The sequence below is a fragment of the Rhinopithecus roxellana genome, chromosome 6 (assembly GCF_007565055.1).
Source record: "Rhinopithecus roxellana isolate Shanxi Qingling chromosome 6, ASM756505v1, whole genome shotgun sequence".
Lineage (NCBI taxonomy): Eukaryota > Metazoa > Chordata > Mammalia > Primates > Cercopithecidae > Rhinopithecus > Rhinopithecus roxellana.
The window spans coordinates 55053058-55071853 of record NC_044554.1 but is presented as its reverse complement, the minus strand read 5'-3'; the positions used below and the strand labels follow the sequence as shown (position 1 = coordinate 55071853).

General features: G+C 38.7%; 1 protein-coding gene across 2 annotated transcripts in view; it reads left to right on the top strand.

The window, feature by feature from the left end:
• The first annotated feature begins 4931 nt into the window (after positions 1 to 4931).
• Positions 4932 to 18796, top strand: part of AKR1D1 (aldo-keto reductase family 1 member D1) — a 49885-nt gene continuing 36020 nt past the window's right edge. Inside the window, exons 1-3 of one of the 2 annotated variants that reach the window (XM_030932919.1) lie at positions 4932 to 5068; positions 7179 to 7305; positions 11844 to 11968. In XM_030932919.1, coding sequence (XP_030788779.1) covers positions 11876 to 11968 — 93 coding nt within the window. In that variant the 5' untranslated portion in view covers positions 4932 to 5068; positions 7179 to 7305; positions 11844 to 11875. Of the gene's footprint in view, positions 5069 to 7178; positions 7306 to 11801; positions 11969 to 18796 lie in introns of both variants that reach the window. The other variant, XM_010356314.2, reaches the window with a different exon arrangement.

Genomic DNA, 18796 nt, shown 5'->3' with positions numbered 1-18796 from the left:
TGGAAAGATCTAAAATTGACACCCTAACATCACAATTAAAAGAACTAGAGAAGCAAGAGCAAACACATTCAAAAGCTAACAGAAAGCAAGAAATAACTAAGATCAGAGCAGAACTGAAGGAGATAGAGACACAAAAAACCCTCCAAAAAATCAATGAATCCAGGAGTTGGTTTTTTGAAAAGATCAACAAAATTGATAGACTGCTAGCAAGACTAATACAGAAGAAAAGAGAGAAGAACCAAATAGATGCAATAAAAAATGATAAAGGGGATATCACCACCGACCCCACAGAAATACAAACTACCATCAGAGAATACTATAAACACCTCTACGCGAATCAACTAGAAAATCTAGAAGAAATGGATAATTTGCTGGACACTTACACTCTCCCAAGACTAAACCAGGAAGAAGTTGAATCCCTGTAATAGACCAGTAACAGGCTCTGAAATTGAGGCAACAATTAATAGCCTACCAACCAAAAATGTCCAGGACCAGATGGATTCACAGCTGAATTCTACCAGAGGTACAAGGAGGAGCTGGTATCATTCCTTCTGAAACTATTCCAATCAATAGAAAAAGAGGGAATCCTCCCTAACTCATTTTATGAGGCCAACATCATCCTGATACCAAAGCCTGGCAGAGACACAACAAAAAAAGAGAATTTTAGACCAATATCCCTGATGAACATCGATGCAAAAATCCTCAATAAAATACTGGCAAACCGAATCCAGCAGTACATCAAAAAGCTTATCCACTATGATCAAGTGGGCTTCATCCCTGGGATGCAACGCTCGTTCAACATACACAAATCAATAAACGTAATCCAGCATATAAACAGAACCAAAGACAAAAACCACATGATTATCTCAATAAATGCAGAAAAGGCCTTTGACAAAATTCAACAGCCCTTCATGCTAAAAACTCTCAATAAATTCGGTATTGATGGAACGTATCTCAAAATAATAAGAGCTATTTATGACAAACCCACAGCCAATATCGTACTGAATGGGCAAAAACTGGAAAAATTCCCTTTGAAAACTGGTACAAGACAGAGATGCCCTCTCTCACCACTCCTATTCGACACAGTGTTGGAAGTTCTGGCTAGGGCAATCAGGCAAGAGAAAGAAATAAAGCGTATTCAGTTAGGAAAAGAAGAAGTCAAATTGTCCCTGTCTGCAGATAACATGATTGTATATTTAGAAAACCCCATCATTTCGGCCCAAAATCTCCTTAAGCTGATAAGCAACTTCAGCAAAATCTCAGGATACAAAATTAATGTGCAAATATCACAAGCATTCTTATACACCAGTAACAGACAAACAGAGAGCCAAATCATGAATGAACTTCCATTCACAATTGCTTCAAAGAGAATAAAATACCTAGGAATCCAACTCACAAGGGATGTCAAGGACCTCTTCAAGGAGAACTACAAACCACTGCTCAGTGAAATCAAAGAGGACACAAACAAATGGAAGAACATACCATGCTCATGGATAGGAAGAATCAATATCGTGAAAATGGCCATACTGCCCAAGGTTATTTATAGATTCAATGCCATCCCCATCAAGCTACCAATGAGTTTCTTCACAGAATTGGAAAAAACTGCTTTAAAGTTCATAGGGAACCAAAAAAGAACCCGCATTGCCAAGACAATCCTAAGTCAAAAGAACAAAACTGGAGGCATCACGCTACCTGACTTCAAACTATACTACAAGGCTACAGTAACCAAAACAGCATGGTACTGGTACCAAAACAGAGATATAGACCAATGGAACAGAACAGAGTCCTCAGAAATAATACCACACATATACAGCCATCTGATCTTTGACAAACCTGAGAGAAACAAGAAATGGGGAAAGGATTCCCTATTTAATCAATGGTGCTGGGAAAATTGGCTAGCCATAAGTAGAAAGCTGAAACTGGATCCTTTCCTTACTCCTTATACACAAATTAATTCAAGATGGATTAGAGACTTAAATGTTAGACCTAATACCATAAAAACCCTATAAGAAAAGCTATGTAATACCATTCAGGACATAGGCATGGGCAAGGACTTCATGTCTAAAACACCAAAAGCAATGGCAACAAAAGCCAAAATTGACAAATGGGATCTCATTAAACTAAAGAGCTTCTGCACAGCAAAAGAAACCACCATCAGAGTGAACAGGCAACCTACAGAATGGGAGAAAATTTTTGCAATCTACTCATCTGACAAAGGGCTAATATCCAGAACCTACAAAGAACTCAAACAAATTTACAAGAAAAAAACAAACAACCCCATCAAAAAGTGGGCAAGGGATATGAACAGACATTTATCAAAAGAAGACATGCATACAGCCAACAGACATATGAAAAAATGCTCGTCATCACTGGCCATCAGATAAATGCAAATCAAAACCACAATGAGATACCATCTCACACCAGTTAGAATGGCAATCATTCAAAAGTCAAGAAACAACAGGTGCTGGAGAGGATGTGGAGAAATAGGAACACTTTTACACAGTTGGTGGGATTGTAAACTAGTTCAACCATTATGGAAAACAGTATGGCGATTCCTCAAGGATCTAGAACTAGGAGTACCATATGACCCAGCCATCCCATTACTAGGTATATACCCAAAGGATTATAAATCATGCTACTGTAAAGACACATGCACACGTATGTTCATTGCGGCACTATTCACAATAGCAAAGACTTGGAATCAACCCAAATGTCCATCAGTGACAGACTGGATTAAGAAAATGTGGCACATATACACCATGGAATACTATGCAGCCATAAAAAAGGATGAGTTTGTGTCCTTTGTGGGGACATGGATGCAGCTGGAAACCATCATTTTCAGCAAACTATCGCAAGAACAGAAAACCAGACACCACATGTTCTCACTCATAGGTGGGAACTGAACAATGAGATCACTTGGACTCGGGAAGGGGAACATCACACACCGGGGCCTATTATGGGGAGGGAGGAGAGGGGAGGGATTGCATTGGGAGTTATACCTGATGTAAAGGACGAGTTGATGGGTGCTGACGAGATGATGGGTGCAGCACACCAGTGTGGCACAAGTATACATATGTAACAAACCTGCACATTATGCACATGTACCCTAGAACTTAAAGTATAATAATAATAATAATAATAATAATAAAATAAAATTTAAAAAATGACAAAAATATAAAATTGTATTCAACAAATTGAAATGGTAATAGCAGATGTCTTTTTAAAGGGTTTAATATAGTGAAATGTTTATACTGCTACAAATCATAAAGGCTTAATGTGCTGGCTAAAATTGTAATTTCCAGATCCTTAATTAGCTTTGCTACCTTAGATAAAAGTTAAATTTAGCTCATTAATAAGTTATCATTGAATGCCCAAAAAGTATATTAGTAAGAAAAAGATACAGAAATTTAGTCACTAAACATAGTTTTAATTTGCCATTACTTCTTGTTTTTTTTTTTTTTTTTGAGATGGAGTCTTGCTGTGTCGCCCAGGCTGGAGTGCAGTGGCGCAATCTCGCTCACTGCAAGCTCCGCCTCCCGGGTTCATGCCATTCTCCCACCTCAGCCTCCAAGTAGCTGGGACTACAGGCGCCCGCTAGCACGCCCGGCTAATTTTTTGTATTTTTAGTAGAGACGGGGTTTCACCGTGTTAGCCAGGATGGTTTCGATCTCCTGACCTCGTGATCTGCCCGTCTTGGCCTCCCAAAGTGCTGGGATTACAGGCTTGAGCCACTGCGCCCGGCCTGCCATTACTTCTTAAAATGGCAAAATTAAAAGTTTGTGTAAATGCTTTTAGAATAATGTCATATATTTATTTTTGCCACTTTATATTTGAGTTAATAATCTAACGTGTATTCACTGAAAAAAAAGATAAGACAATTCTTGGCTCCATGTTCTTTAATTTTCTTTTCCATCTGAAGGCAATAGAATTATTTTTATTAAATATGGCAATTAATGGAAATAGTACAATAGATACAAAAATTTATAAAATATATAAATATATAGATGGTACAAAAATGATTTCTCTATTCAGGAAATTGTTGCGCAGAAGATTAAAATGGTAATTGCAATATAATAAGCATTATTTTATTTTATATATTTATAAAATTATATATTAAGATTAAAGTTAAAATCTTTATGTTTCTCATCTGTTTGTATATTATGTATCTCTCATGTCTAAATTCTTACACATAGAGCAGTATTAGTAAATGATTTACTACAATTTGTTACATGAATAGTAAACCAAAAGGAGAAAATTATAATTTGTGCTTTTCTGTAAAATAACTCAGTTATTTTTTTGTCACAGATGTACCTTTTTTAGCACTATAATATTCTATTAGCCCTCATTCCTTTGGACATGCTTTTAAATCGTTTTAACAAAACAAAACCCTCACAGCTTAAAAGAATTAAAAGTTTCTACTAATTATTGTTTCTTCTTATGGTTATGGTATGTTTTCAAATATTGTCTGGAGAGAACAAACATTAGGGTAACTATTGCTTACCTCTAGAGACTGTCTCATGTTTTATATCTCTTCTTCTCTGAAAACTCTTCATTTTGCATTCCCCAAATTTAGGCCCCAAATTCAGAAAAATAAGAGGATATGGGCAATGGAGTTAATTTACAGCTGGACTTTCCACCTGTAAACTCTTTGTCTCTAGGTCCCCTGGATGACATTTTGACACTCAGACAAGGTAAGGGCAGTTTTATGCTATGCTGATTAAAGAGTAAAGCTCCCCCTGGTGATTCCGCACCCCCAAGGTCAATTTCTTTACTGATGACGTGCAACTGGTCAAACCAGCTAAGTTAGCTAGACTTGATTATGTGGGTCAAGAGAGAAAAATTCCTGCTGGGAAGCTTGATTTTGAGTTCTAGTCTAAGCTAATGTATTCCTCACACAGATCTTGGTGGTTCAACCTGGAAACTTGGTGTGCTGCATGTGAATACAGATGCTGGGAAGCTTAGCCTGGGATGCCATCTCTCCGACCCCTAATGCTTGCCTGAACTCTTCTGCTGCACTCTGTCTTTCCTCTGTAAATCACAGCATTGCATCACTATACTCTGGAGTCCAGTGAGTACTCACAGATGTCTCAGCTTGGAAAATCTTTTCAGTTAAGATGTCTTTTTCTGACTAAGCTATCATTAAATTTCTCAAAGGGTTCACTAGGTACCACAAAGATTTATTTTAAAAATAAGTAAAAATAATCAGATTTGTCATTCTTCAAATTTTCACCAATTTGAAACTACTGTGCAAAATTTAAGATGAAAGGTGGGGGTAGCTTGATAAATCACAGCAAAAGTTCATCTTTCCAGATTAATTATGTATAAGTAAAATACATTAATACAAATATGTACCCATCAATTTTGTGCTTTTCAGGTTAAAAGAAATATACCTATGTTTAAATAGGTATATAATAGTTATACAGTAATAGTTATTAATAACAGTTACATAATAATAACTGCCAAAATAACTATTAAAATACTTTTTTCCCAGTATTTTAGATGTAAATTTCTTATCAATTGTAAACAATGTACTTCATGGGATAAATTAAATGCCTTGGAGATAGATTATGGCATCATTGGTTGTCACTCCTTCACATATAACTATCCACAGCTTTAGTACCTTGGACACAACAACTCTCCTTCCCTACTCAAGCAAGAAAAATGCCTTGATTATTTAACCTGTATTAGGAAATGATCATGTCCTATAATAGAAAGGGCCTTCCATTTCACTGGTAGACCTCAGGCTGAGAATTCTTTGAACTTTACCAGAAGCAGAAATCCCCTCAAGTAACAGTTGATTCAAAACCCTCCATTGAAGCTAATGATTATGTAAACTAGATAGATTTTACTAAAATCTCTGGAACAAGATTAACTTTAAGATAATTTAATACACTTTTCCTTTGGATTTTTTTTTACTATGGAACTTGCCTAATAGTATATTTTGAAGTTCTCCAGTGACTGGGTCAAGAGTTCTCAGTCTGTTCTCCTATACAGGCCTTTGTATATTCCTTTTGTATGGCACGGGTTAACCTCTATTGACTTTATTTGGAGATAAGGACAAATGCTTATCTCCAGAACTGCCTGGAGAATGACATCGACTCTTGTCAATACTAGGGAATGTATTAACTAAATATGTATTAATTAAAGGTAAATGATATTATATAACCATGGATCTGTGAGTTATTTTCAGAGTAGCATGTACCCACCTGTCAGCAATATTTAGTATTAATAATTGTATTTATAATTTCCACCTGGTTTTGGTGGCGCTTGAAGGACTAAGTCTGGTCACATATTGGAATATGTCTATGCAACTAGCTCACTGTAAGAGACACCCTTCTTGAGCAGGCTTTGGGCTTTCTGGTACCAAGGTGCTCACACAGGTCACCGGTGTTTTAATACCTGAAGGCGAAGCATAATCAGAACAACCATGTGGTGTAAAAGTAAGAAAGTCTGCACCTGAGATCTCTAGACACTCCCAGTGCATTTTCTTCTTCTGCTATTGCTGTATTTGTTGCCTGTAATAAAGTACAAACTGGGTCCTATGGATCCCTTCAGGAATCAAACACTTGATCAAAATAATTAATGCACCTTTTGATAACCCTAATTGAATTATATTCATTAGTAGTTCACACTTAAACATAAAAGCTGGAGATTGTCAGGCAAGCTATGCTATTACTGATTCGAATTCACTCTTGGCATATGAGCCTTTCTCAAAAGTCAGTTCACTTCAGATAACTGAGTTAACTGACCTCAGCTGAATCTGAGGTTTCATAAGCATAAAATGAAAGAGCAATTATTGGTCCAATCAGCATTTCCCAGTAAGCTTTGGTCATTCTTTACTTACTTTTAGGATGGATTGAGACTTTTTCTTGCCAGACCATCATTAAAGAATTTGAATGCTTTGCCTTTTCCTCAAAAGCTTTATTGTTCTTATACCCAATCTTCAGGAAAATGTAGAGAAAATAAAGGATTACTAAAACTAAAAATTGTCAAAGTTCTAAGAGTCACTGGAACTTACATGTCAGTTCCTACAGTATTCCATTTACCTTCATGACATAGGCTCTCCCCTTAAGAGTTAATAACAGACCACGCCTGGCATTTCAGAATTTTGATCTGATCCTAGTCTTTGCCCCACTGCAAGTTGACATAACTAAATACTGTATCTTATCATTAAACAGATACAAGCTGCCTTTTCAAAGTAACCATTTACACAACCTTTGAGCCTGAAACCTGGAGATTTTTGTCTTCTGGAAGAGAAAGCAAAGGAAAACTTGCCTTGAGCTTCGACTAACAGGACTGTATCAGGTACTGTTACTAACTAACACTGTGGTGAAACTCTAAGATAGTAATCCGTGCATTCATATTTTCAGTTCAAGAGACATACACCATTTTTCCTAGATCAGGGGCCTTCCATTTCACTGGTAGACCTCAAGCTGAGAATTCTTTGAACTCTACCAGAAGCAGACAATCCCCTAAAGTAACAGTTGATTCAAACCCCTCCGTTGAAGCTAATGATTATGTAAACTAGATAGCTTTTACTAAAATCTCTGGAACAAGATTCATTTTAAGATAATTTAATACCCTTTTCCTTTGGATTTTTTTTACTCTGGATCTTGCCTAATAGCATATGTTGAAGCTGTCCAGTGACTGGGTCAAGAGTTCTCAGTCTGTTTTGTACATTTTTTTTTTTTAACTTCTAAGCCTCTGTGGTCTTTTTTTGTGGCATTTCAAGAGAGAGAAAACATTCTTGTACATTTTTCTCAGACCTTAGTCACTGCTATAAATCTGATTGGTGAACCAATATCCATTTGACCCTACTGGGGGAAACATATGTCATAGATGTTTCTTTAAATATTGTCAGGATAGATGTTCTTATACAAATTTCTTTTAGTACTGAAATGTCTCTCGCATTATGAGTCCCAACCTTCAACCTTGTAAAAATTGGACTTTACCTCCACATTACAAAATACTTCTTATTAGATCATTAACTAAACCCAGGAACTCCGCTCTACTCTCTGCAATGGTCAGTTGCTTTCTTCAGAGTCACTGTATCCTGAAGGAATTATTTAACTTCACTCAGAAAATATGTCCACCATTAGGGTCCAATGATTAGCTCTCTCCTTCTAAGATATGTAATGTTTATACTCTCCTTTGAGTCCATGCCCTACCAAAATACTATTTCTTATGTGTACACTGCCACTGGAAACCCATTCAACAGTTGAAATTGATGATGCAGAGTCTGAATGGATAATAACGTATTTCATCTTGATTTCCTCTTCGCTAACCAAGAGGGAGTTTATGCCAGAACAAACATACCTTGGTGCAAATACATTTGTACAAGAATAGACTCTACTGGAATTTTTTAGCGCATTTATGAGATCTGGGTTTGGTTATCTAGTCCACTGGATGAACAGTCTTTTGCCAAAGTCATAATAATTTCTTTCTCTGGCAAGTGCCTTTATCACAGTTGTTCGATGCATCCTGTCTAGATTCTTCAGTGTTACTGTGTAACCACTTTTACATCACATGATGCAAACACTCATTCTATAATATTTGGTTGGTGCAAAAGTAATTGTGGTTTTTCCCATTTAAAAGTAATAGCAAAAACCACAATTACTTTTGCACCAACCTGAGAAGGCTCAGAAGGAACTGGCACGTGTCCAGTCTAGAGGCAACCTTTCCCAGATAGTCCAATCAGCAGGATCCTGACAATGTGAAGGACTTGAATATCAAAGATTATTGTCCCACAGTCTGACTTTGTCTGTCCTGATATCTATCAGCGGACAGTGGCCTAGTTTCTACCACTAGGCTATGGTGTTCCTTCCCTGCTAAACATAAATAATTTCATCTCTAAAAACCAAAAAAAGGAAAAAAGAAAAATGAGTTCAACATCATCAACCACATGGGAAATGCAAATAAAAATAACAATGAAATAACACAATAAATTTACTAGAAGGCTAAAATAAAAAATACTAAGTGATGTCAGGATGCAGGACAACTGCAATTCAACTGCATTGCTACTGGGGAGGCAAAATGGTACTGATTCAATTTTTATGATAATTTCAAAAAATAAAACTATGGTGATTGAAAACAGTGATTTCTACGGATTAAGGGATAGGGGAGTGTGTGATAGGATAGAGTTCTTCGGGTTATAGCACTTTTCAGTATCCCAATTGTGGTGGTGGTTACAAAAATCTATATATGTGTTAAAATGCATAGAACTAAATAGCAAAAAATCAGTAATAATAAAAATAAACACATGCTAATCAACATTTTACCACACAAAGGTGCACAGTAAGCATTTATCAATTTAAAAATGATATTGAAGACCATCACTGCCATGTTCCACATTGCCACAGCCTAGTTTAAATTACTGTGTCTGCTGTTAATGTGAATACTGAACTTGTTATACATATGTTATGTGTTAACGTGTACATAAGCAAGAATGACTCTTGGAGAGAGGGCAAGTCAATTATAGACAAACTTTATTGTTGAAACACCAGGAGTTCAGTCAAGATTGTGCTGCTCCCTGCACAGAATGCCAATCACTGAGTCAACAAGGATTGCCAGAGAAGAAGGCTTTAATCTAGTCCTGCAGCCAAGGAGAATGGGAGTTCAGTCTCAAATCTGTCTCCCTGACTGACCAAAATCGGTCTGTTTACACAGCAGGGAAGGTGGGGAAAAGAAATTAGGGAGGGATAAGGAAGCAGTCCTGATGAATGAGGTGTTTGGTGTCTCAGTATCTGGATGTGGTGATCTAGTGAGTTTAGGTCCCTTGCCTGAGGGTCAGTTTCCTGAGGAAAAAACTCAATTAAGACATAAGTTTCAAGTTTTAAAACAGAGGGCCCATTTCGATGTTTATTCAAAAATCCATAAATATGGGACAATTTGGCCAGTTTCAACTTCAGGACATTTTAACCATTGTGGACTCAGTGACCTGTGAAGTATACAGGCCAGGGAAACTTCCTCTTTGCCTTCTGAAGTTTCACTGAAAAATCAACTCACAAAAGGCAGATTAATTGGAGAAAAGGTATATAATTTTATTTAACTATATGTTTACACAGGGAGAACCACAGAGTGATTCCCCACACACAATGGGGTTTAGAAGCTTATTTACTGGCAAATCAGGTTATGGGAGAGGGGAAAAGAGGAATTCTGTTGAGGGGATCACTAGGGAGAATGAATGGATCAAGGAGTAGAGATTACCTTGTACATTACCTTGTGAAAGGGTTTGTTCAGGAGGGGTTACATTCTTTGTCTTACAGGGAGAGGAAGAAAAAAGAATTGTTCCTTTTGGTGGGTCTGGATCTTAGGCAGATAAAGGAACTTCACTTTGGGAGAGGTGGTGGGGAGTAGAGGTCAGAGAGACCTTGAGGCTTTTCCAGTTTGGTATGTCAAAGTGCCATATTTTGGGGTATCAGTTTCTGACTCCCAACATGTTCTTGGTCTTCTTTTTTTGTAATGGATCATGAGATAACAGGGAGGGGAAAAAGAACAATTGTTCTCCTTGGTGGGTCCATCCTATCTTTATGTAGACAGGGGAAAGTCTTTTCCAGAGTCTGTTGATCTCTAAGGGTCTTTACTTCAAAATCTTCATTATACCAGGAAGCCATATGCTGGGGTGGAATTTCCTGCACTCCTTCAACCCCCAACTCCAAATTTAGAAATGGCTTCTAACTCTTTTAAAGAAATGTCTTTTATTTCTTTTGGCCACTGTGATTGATTTTTGTGATGGATCCACGAACCAAGAAAGGCAATCAAGGCCAATAAGTTTCAATTTTGGGACTACTGTTTGAGCTATTAAGAAAGTAACATCTCTTTTTTGTTGTTTGAAACTGAAACCTTGTCACTCCAAGGACAGTCAGTAAATACTTTTCAATGTTAAGGGAACTGAGAGAGAGAGAGAGTTTCCTGAGAGAACAAGAAGGCAGAGAGAAGAACGAGAAGTGAGAAATTGGTCCTGGCCATATTATTGTTCCTCTAGTCCAGTTTAACTGGTGATAAGCTTAACCTATGATAAAGATCCTAGATCCCTTTCCAGTCCTGCTGCATCCAAATCTCCTAGGAAGTCCTAGAAAACGTCTAGTCTCCCCTGAAGCTAGCCCTACTGCCAGAATTTGAGGAATATGAACCAATAAATTTCCATTACAGTTTAAGAGAATTTAAGATAGATCTGTGTATTAGTTTGTTCTCACACTGCTGATAAAGACAACCGAGACTGGGTAATTTATAAAGAAAAAGAGATTTAATGGACTCACAGTTCCACATGGCTGGGGAGGCCTCACAATCATGGCAGAAGGTGAAGGAGGAGCAAAGGCATGTCTTACATGGCAGGAGGCAAGAGAGCATGTGCAGGGGAACTGTCCTTCATAAAACCATCCGATCTTATGAGACTTATTCACTATCACAAGAACAGCATGGGAAACACATGCCCTCATGATTCAATTACCTCCCACCAAGTCCCTCCCATGATGCTGGGGATTATTGGAGCTACAATTCAAGATGAGATCTGGTTGGGGATGCAGCCAAACTATATCAGTCTCTTATTTGCCAACAAAAGCATCCTAACTGATAGAGGCCAGATAGATTTGCTTCTTTTTGTTTCTTTCAATATTTTGTTGTGAAGAAGTAAGCATAAGCTCTCAATAGGTTATGTTTTACAAGCCTCTGATGAAGTTCAAAGGACAACCATGCTTAGGATTTCCAGGACAACCTGGAAAAAAAAACAGGTTGAGAAATAGGTGTGTTAATCTCCCTTCCCTCTGCTCCTCCCTCTGGCCTTCCTTTCTTTGATTGAATAGGCCCTAGGACACCTTTTTAAAAAGACTCTCTGTGGTGTTCAGAATCACTCCTACAACCGGATTCTTTCTCCACAATGGATCTCAGTGCTGCAAGTCACCGCATACCTCTAAGTGATGGAAACAGCATTCCCATCATCGGACTTGGTACCTACTCAGAGCCTAAATCAGTAAGCTTATCTTTTCTCTCTTTGTTTGCTTGTTTGTTTCTTTTAACATTTGCCTATAGCATGATCTGCAATTTATTTTAAGCAGATCTCATTGACTTACTTTTTGTAGTAATGGAAGCAACCTCAATTTGTAATAATGAAAGAACTACTATTTACTGAATAGGTATTGAGCCAAAGGTTAAACTAAATCAATTCATGATTAAAAATTAGTTTGGATTAGAGAAGGAGAACTTTCTGCTTCTTTTACTGAAATTTAGCTAAATGCTGATTACTAGAGTGAACTGAGTCACATGAAATTCGTGTGTTTATGACTTGTGTTTTTTAAAATATTAGATAATTTTTAGTTCAGTCTAACAAACACCTAGTGAATACTTGCCATGCACTAAGCACTAGGTGATAGAAGTGTCATATATGAGAAAAACAATGTCTGTGTTATCCAGGGATTAAAAATCAAATAGATGGGGCAGATTCTTTACAACTAATTGTAGAATGACAAAGATAAGGATCAATGCTATTCTAGAACCCTTTGTAAACAGTCTCTGAAAGCATATGTATTAGTCAATTCTCATGCTGCTATTAAAGACATACCCTAGAGACTGGGGAATTTGTAAAGGAAAGAGGTTTAATTGACTCAGAGTTCAGCACGGCTGGGGATGCCTCAAGAAACTTACAATCATAGCAGAAGGGGAAGAAAACATGTCCTTTTTCATAAGATGGAATCAAGAAGAAGTGCTGAGCCAAAGTGGAAAAGCCCCTTATAAAACCATCAAATGTCATGAGAACTTATTCACTATCCTGAGAACAGCATGCAAGTAACCTCCTCCATGATTCAATTACCTCTCACTGGGTCCCTCCCATAACATGTGGGGATAATGGGAACTACAATTCAAGATGAGATTTGGATGGGGACACAGCCAAACCGTATTAGCATAGAAATGGAAATAATTAAATCTGACCATGAAGATTGAAACGGGCTTCCTTTAAAACAGTAAAGTTTCAGCTTATGAGAATATCTTTTCCTTGTTGCAGTTCAACATTTAGTGCTGATTACGAGAATAAACAGTGACATGTGTACAAATGCTACCGAAATTTGAGTGGTCATGTATGAATGAACTATTTGAAGTTGAGCATGAATGTACCAGACAGAGAAGCACACCTAAAGCAGGACATTTTTGGCAATAAGAAGTATAGAAACATTTTATTTAGACAGAGAAGGATATATGATATATCCAGGGAATGCCAAGCCCATAGTGCCTGGCACAGGGAGTTAATGGTGATGGTAGCTGAATCTGAAAATGCAGATTCAGACAGGGATTACCAAGGACCTTAAACACTGTGCCAAGGAGTTGGAACTCTGTTGGATTGCCAAGGACCTTGAACACCATGCTAAGGAGTTGGAACTTTGTTTGTTTGTTTGTTTGTTTGTTTGAGGCAGGGTCTTACTCTGTCACCGAGGCTGGAGTGCAATGATGCAATCTTGGCTTACTGCAACCTCTGCCTCCCAGACTCAAGCGATCATCCTGACTCAACCTCCTAAGTAGCCGGGACCACAGGCAGGCGCCACCATGCCCAGCTAATTTTTGTATTTTTTGTAGAGAAGGGGTTTCATCATATTGCCCAGGCTGGTCTTGAACTCCTGGGTTCCAGCAATCCACCTGCCTCAGTTTCCCAAAGTGCTGGAATTACAGGCATGAGCCACTATCCTCAGCTAGGAGTTGGAACTTCATTCTATAGTAATGAGACATCATCGAAGTTTAGAAGCAAAGAGAGAGCATCACTAGATCTGTGTTTTTGAAAGCTAAAACTCAGGTTGTAGCACAGAGAATGGAAGGCAGATGAGGAGAAATAAACTACCCATAGCAAGAGTAGTTAAAACTTGGATCACAATCCCACATTCCACTTCAACTGCCCACCTCCCTTGTTTTTGGTAATGCAATTGAAAATTACTCTTGGAACAATTAATATGAGTTTGATCCTTGGCCCCTTTCTCTTCTTTCTTTGTACAATGTCTCTTTATGATCTCATTCATAATCTTGGCTCCAACCACATATATGCAGAGATTCTCAAAACTATATTCTCTATCATTTGTTATATCTCCCTCATGTAAGTCCCTTACAGGAGATAACTATTGTTCAAAGATGAAAGAAATGATGGGCAAGTCTAATTATGGGGTACAAGCTACAGAGAAGGCATGGCCTAGAAAGTTAGGTGGGGGAATATTCCTTCCTGAGTGGCTCTGGTTGAGACTGCTGTAGTTGCAGCAAGTTTTCAGAATCTGAATGAGCCATGGGGCAAAGGAGAAGTGCAATCCAAGCTCTTGGTGAGTACCCAGGAGAAGCCTAAAACACCCACTACATTTTTGCCCCTGAGCAGAGGGAGGTGGGGGTGCAGGGCTCAGAACCCATTTCTCAGGAATGTGCCATCCTTTAAACATTCCTTTTATTTTATTTATTTTATTTTTATTAGAGGCAGGTTTTTGCCATGTTGCCCAGGCTGTCTCGAACTCCTGGGCTTAAGTGATCCGCCTGCCTCAGCCTCCCAAAGTGCTGGGATTACAGGCATGAGCTATGACACCCAGCCCTAAACATTCCTTACTTTCTCCCCAATGCCCATCTAATTCCCCTCTTCTGATCCCGCAGGGAGATTTGTTTCACCTGGGGAAAGAAAAGCCTTGCTCTTACACCAAGTAATTTTTTCAGATCTGGTTTTAAGCTGAGGACAGGGTGAAGGTCTCATAAGCTCTACCTAAGGCGACCAGGGGCCAGGCAGAAAGCATAAATGAATGGTTTCAGAGAGTTAACCCTATTTATCCATTTTGTCCTACTTCCCCACTTTGATACTAGACATGAGTGCAAGCAATGCTTTATTTTCCTCTTATTTCTACAAGAAAAAAGAAAAAACACAAGCAACTGACACTCGGGGGACTATTATTGAGGACACAGTAGAGATCACACTACAAGAGGGTGGCAGCTTGTCCTCCAGTACAGACAATCATCATGAATAATAATCCAGTTGTTGGCCAGTCTTGTAACACTTTTTGGAGAACACTGTAAAGTAATTATTAATTTGTAAGCAACGGCAACTCATTCAGATTTTGGATGACATCTGGATGGCATGCTGTCTTGTCCAACTTGTGTCCAATCACAAATGTGCCAATTATATCTTACAATGGATTTCCACTGACCCACCCAAACTTACGTTGTAGTGGATTTTATATAACCCAGCTCATAATGGGCAGCTCTGGCCACACAGTCACATCACGGCCCATGGCCAGATACACTATCTCTACAGGACTCAGCAGCAATGTCATCAATGTAGATGGCATGACTTGCTCCAGAACCCTACAGGCTTACCTTGTAATTCTCCAACTGAGGCTTGCCATAAATTCCATGCTACATGTAAACAATAGGGCCTGCTGGGTCATATGGCCCAAGTGGCAGGGATGCTTGTGGTAAAGTCTAGACTTCTGCTGAGCCCTTCCCCATTCTGGGCCTACTGAAACCTGGTGTATTCATGTCACTCAATAAATGGGTAGAAATAGTACTGCAAGTATGGAATATGCTGCCTATGGAGCCTGAGGGCGCCTTCTAGGTAGTGTGCTTCCTTCTTAATGCTTTTCCTAGTATACAGCCATACCTATGACTTTATCTTGAAAGAACTTCCATCGGCCTTCCAGTAATCCATTTTTTAAAAAATTCTTAATAGAAACGAGGTATTTCTATGTTGCCCAGGATGGTCTGAAACTCCTGGACTCAAGCGACTCTCCCACCTTGGCCTTCAAAATTGCTGGGATTATAGGCATGAGCCACCATGCCCAGCCCAATAATCCATGCAGACTGCTTTGGTTTCTGTAAATGATGCAATACACTTGTTGGCTGCCTATCTAACTTGTCTTTAGGGTAGGTTTGCCATGTTTAGCAAGTAAAAATATAAGATGTCCAGGTAAATTTGAACTTCAGATGAACAATGAATCATTTTTAAATATGAGTATGTTCCATCCCATTTAATATTTGGAATGTGCATATACAAAAATGTCTTGCCCGTTTGAATTTTAAATTTAACTGAGCATCCTATATGTTGCCTGAAAACTCTGGGGATTTCATGTCTAATTAACCATCTCTGCAAAGCATCTCTGCAGGTCATGCTCTTTGGATACCATTCATTTTGATAACAGTGCCCACTTCACTTCTGAAGTTAGTACTACCATGTAGCCTCTATTATTTTAAAATTCCATCATTCCTAGCTTTAAAAACAAGGACAGGATCTCACTATGTTGCCCAGGCTGGTCTTGAACTCCTGGGCTCAAGCAATCCTCCTGTCTTGGTCTCCTGAAGTGCTGAAGTCAGAGGTCTGGGCCACCACACCTGGGCCCTAATTTTTTTTTATTAAACCTAGTTTTTCAACATCTCACACAGTCTGCCTTGTCTACAGAGGACAGCTGTAATTGAGCTCAACAACTCTGGTGTTTTTGTCGCTAAAGCATTGCTATCTCTCTGGTAAAAGGAGTGTTGTCTGGGCCCTGCTGCAAAACATAGATCATCCGTGGGTTTCCGGCCTTACGTAGTATATCCACTGTAGTGGGCTCCCTTCTCTGAGCTTCCTGAGCCCTCTTTTGACCATCTGCCATGGTATTTCTGGAATGTCTACTTCATGTATGTGGATCTCACTTTTTCCAAGATTTCAAGAGTTACGCTGGCAGTGTGTTACCACTGTTTCCTGAGGTGTTAAGCGAGGTATCACAGGATAGTGTTTCCATATCAATAAACTCTCCTTTATCCAACTTGAAATTCCACCTTCCTCTTGATGCTGCACCCACTAGATCCACTCTCACACCTGCTCTCCACCTGCATTGCACGTGGTGTCTCGGTGTGCCGTTCCCTCAGTGTATCACCCTCTTCCTTTATTCAGCCTGGAGATCTCAAAAGGGATAATATCCAAAATATAAAAGGAACTCCTACCTTTTTTTTTTGAGACAGACTTTTGCTCTTGTTGCCTAGGCTGGAGTGCAATGGTGCGATCGATCTCGGCTCACCAAAACTTCCACTTCCCGGGTTCAAGCGATTCTCCTGCCTCAGCCTCCTGAGTAGCTGGTACTACAGGTGTGCACCACGACACCCAGCTAATTTTTGTATTTTTAGTGGAGATGGGGTTTCTCCCTGTTGATCAGGCTGGTCTCTAACTCCCAACCTCAGGTGATTCACCCCCCTCGGCCTCCCAAAGTGCTGGGATTACAGGCGTGAGCCACCACGCCCGGCAAGAACTCCTATCTTTTATATTTAGAAGGATATATTCTAACGTGACTCCATGGCTGTGAAATTAGCCTCCCTACCAAGTGATATTCACTGGAAACTCCCTCCTGGAACAACTAATTATTGGTCTGATGACTAGGAGGCAATATGCAGGTAGATCCTGCCTGGAGCACATGTTCCAAGGCAGCAGCTTCTGCGTCATTTTCAAAGGACACAGGGAATGCTGGACATTAACATGGAGGAGCAGTGCTGGATCATTTCTGCTGATTTACCTTCTTCCATCTACCTAATTCCTTCTTGCCATGTCCGATATGCTACTGATGCATCCATTTAATTTTAGATGTCTTACCAGATTTTTGTTTGTTTGTTTTGTTTATAGAATTGCTGTGTTTGATTCTTTCCTGAATCTTCTAGGGTACTTTTCATATTTTTCTGTCCTCTACAGAGATTTTCACATTTATTTCTTTGTTTTTAAATTTAATTTTTTTTTTTTAATAGACATGAGGGTCTTCTGTCACCCAGGCTGGACCACAGTGGTGCAGTCGTAGCTCACTGAAGATCTCAACTCCTGGGCTCAAGCAATCCTCCTGCCACCGCCTCTCGAGTAGCTAGGAGTACAGACAGCTGTACGTCACCATGCCTGGATAATTTTCTAATTTTTGCTTTTATTTTATTTTACTATTTTATTGTAAGACAGGGTCTTACCATGTTGCCCAGGCCAGTCTCAAACCCCTAGCATCAAGCAATCCTCCTGCATCAGCCTCCCAAAGTGCTGAGATTATAGGCATAAGCCACTATGCCCAGCCTCAAGTTTATTTCTTTAGTAAAAACAATCATAGTTATTTTAACTTTTGACTAATAATTCCAATTTTTTATTGTGGTATTACTCTGTGACTGAATTATTTCACTTGGTATAATGTCCCCCAGGTTCATCCATGTTGTTGCGTGTAGAAGAATTTCCTTCTTTTTTGAGACTGAATAATATTACACTGTTTATGTACCACATTTTCTTTACCTGCTCATCTGTCAGTGAACATTTTGGTTGTTTCCATATCTTACCTGTTGTGAACAATGCTACAGTGACCATGGAAGTGCAAATATTTCCTCAAGATAGTGATTTTATTTCCTTTGGATATACACCCTGAAGTAGGATTGCTGGATCACATGGTAGTTCCATTTTTAATTTTTTTCTTCACCAACATGGTCTAATATATCTTTAATTTTTTTAGGAAACTCCATATTGTTTTCTAGTAGCTGCACCATTTTAAATTTCCACCAACAGTGTACAAGAGTTGTAATTTCTTTACATCCTCACCAATAATTATCTTTCAGTTTTTTGATAATAGTCATCCTAATGGGTGTGAGGTGTTATTTAATTGTAGATTTGATTTGCATTTCCCAGATGGATAGCGATGTTGAGTATCTTTTCATATACCTATTGGCCATTTGTATGTCTTCTTTGGAGAAATATCCACCCAACTCCTTTGCCAACTTTTTAATCAGGTTAGTTTTTTCTTTGGGGTTTTTGTTTGTTTGTTTGTTTTTTGTTTTTGTTTTTTTGCTATTGAGTTGTAGAAGT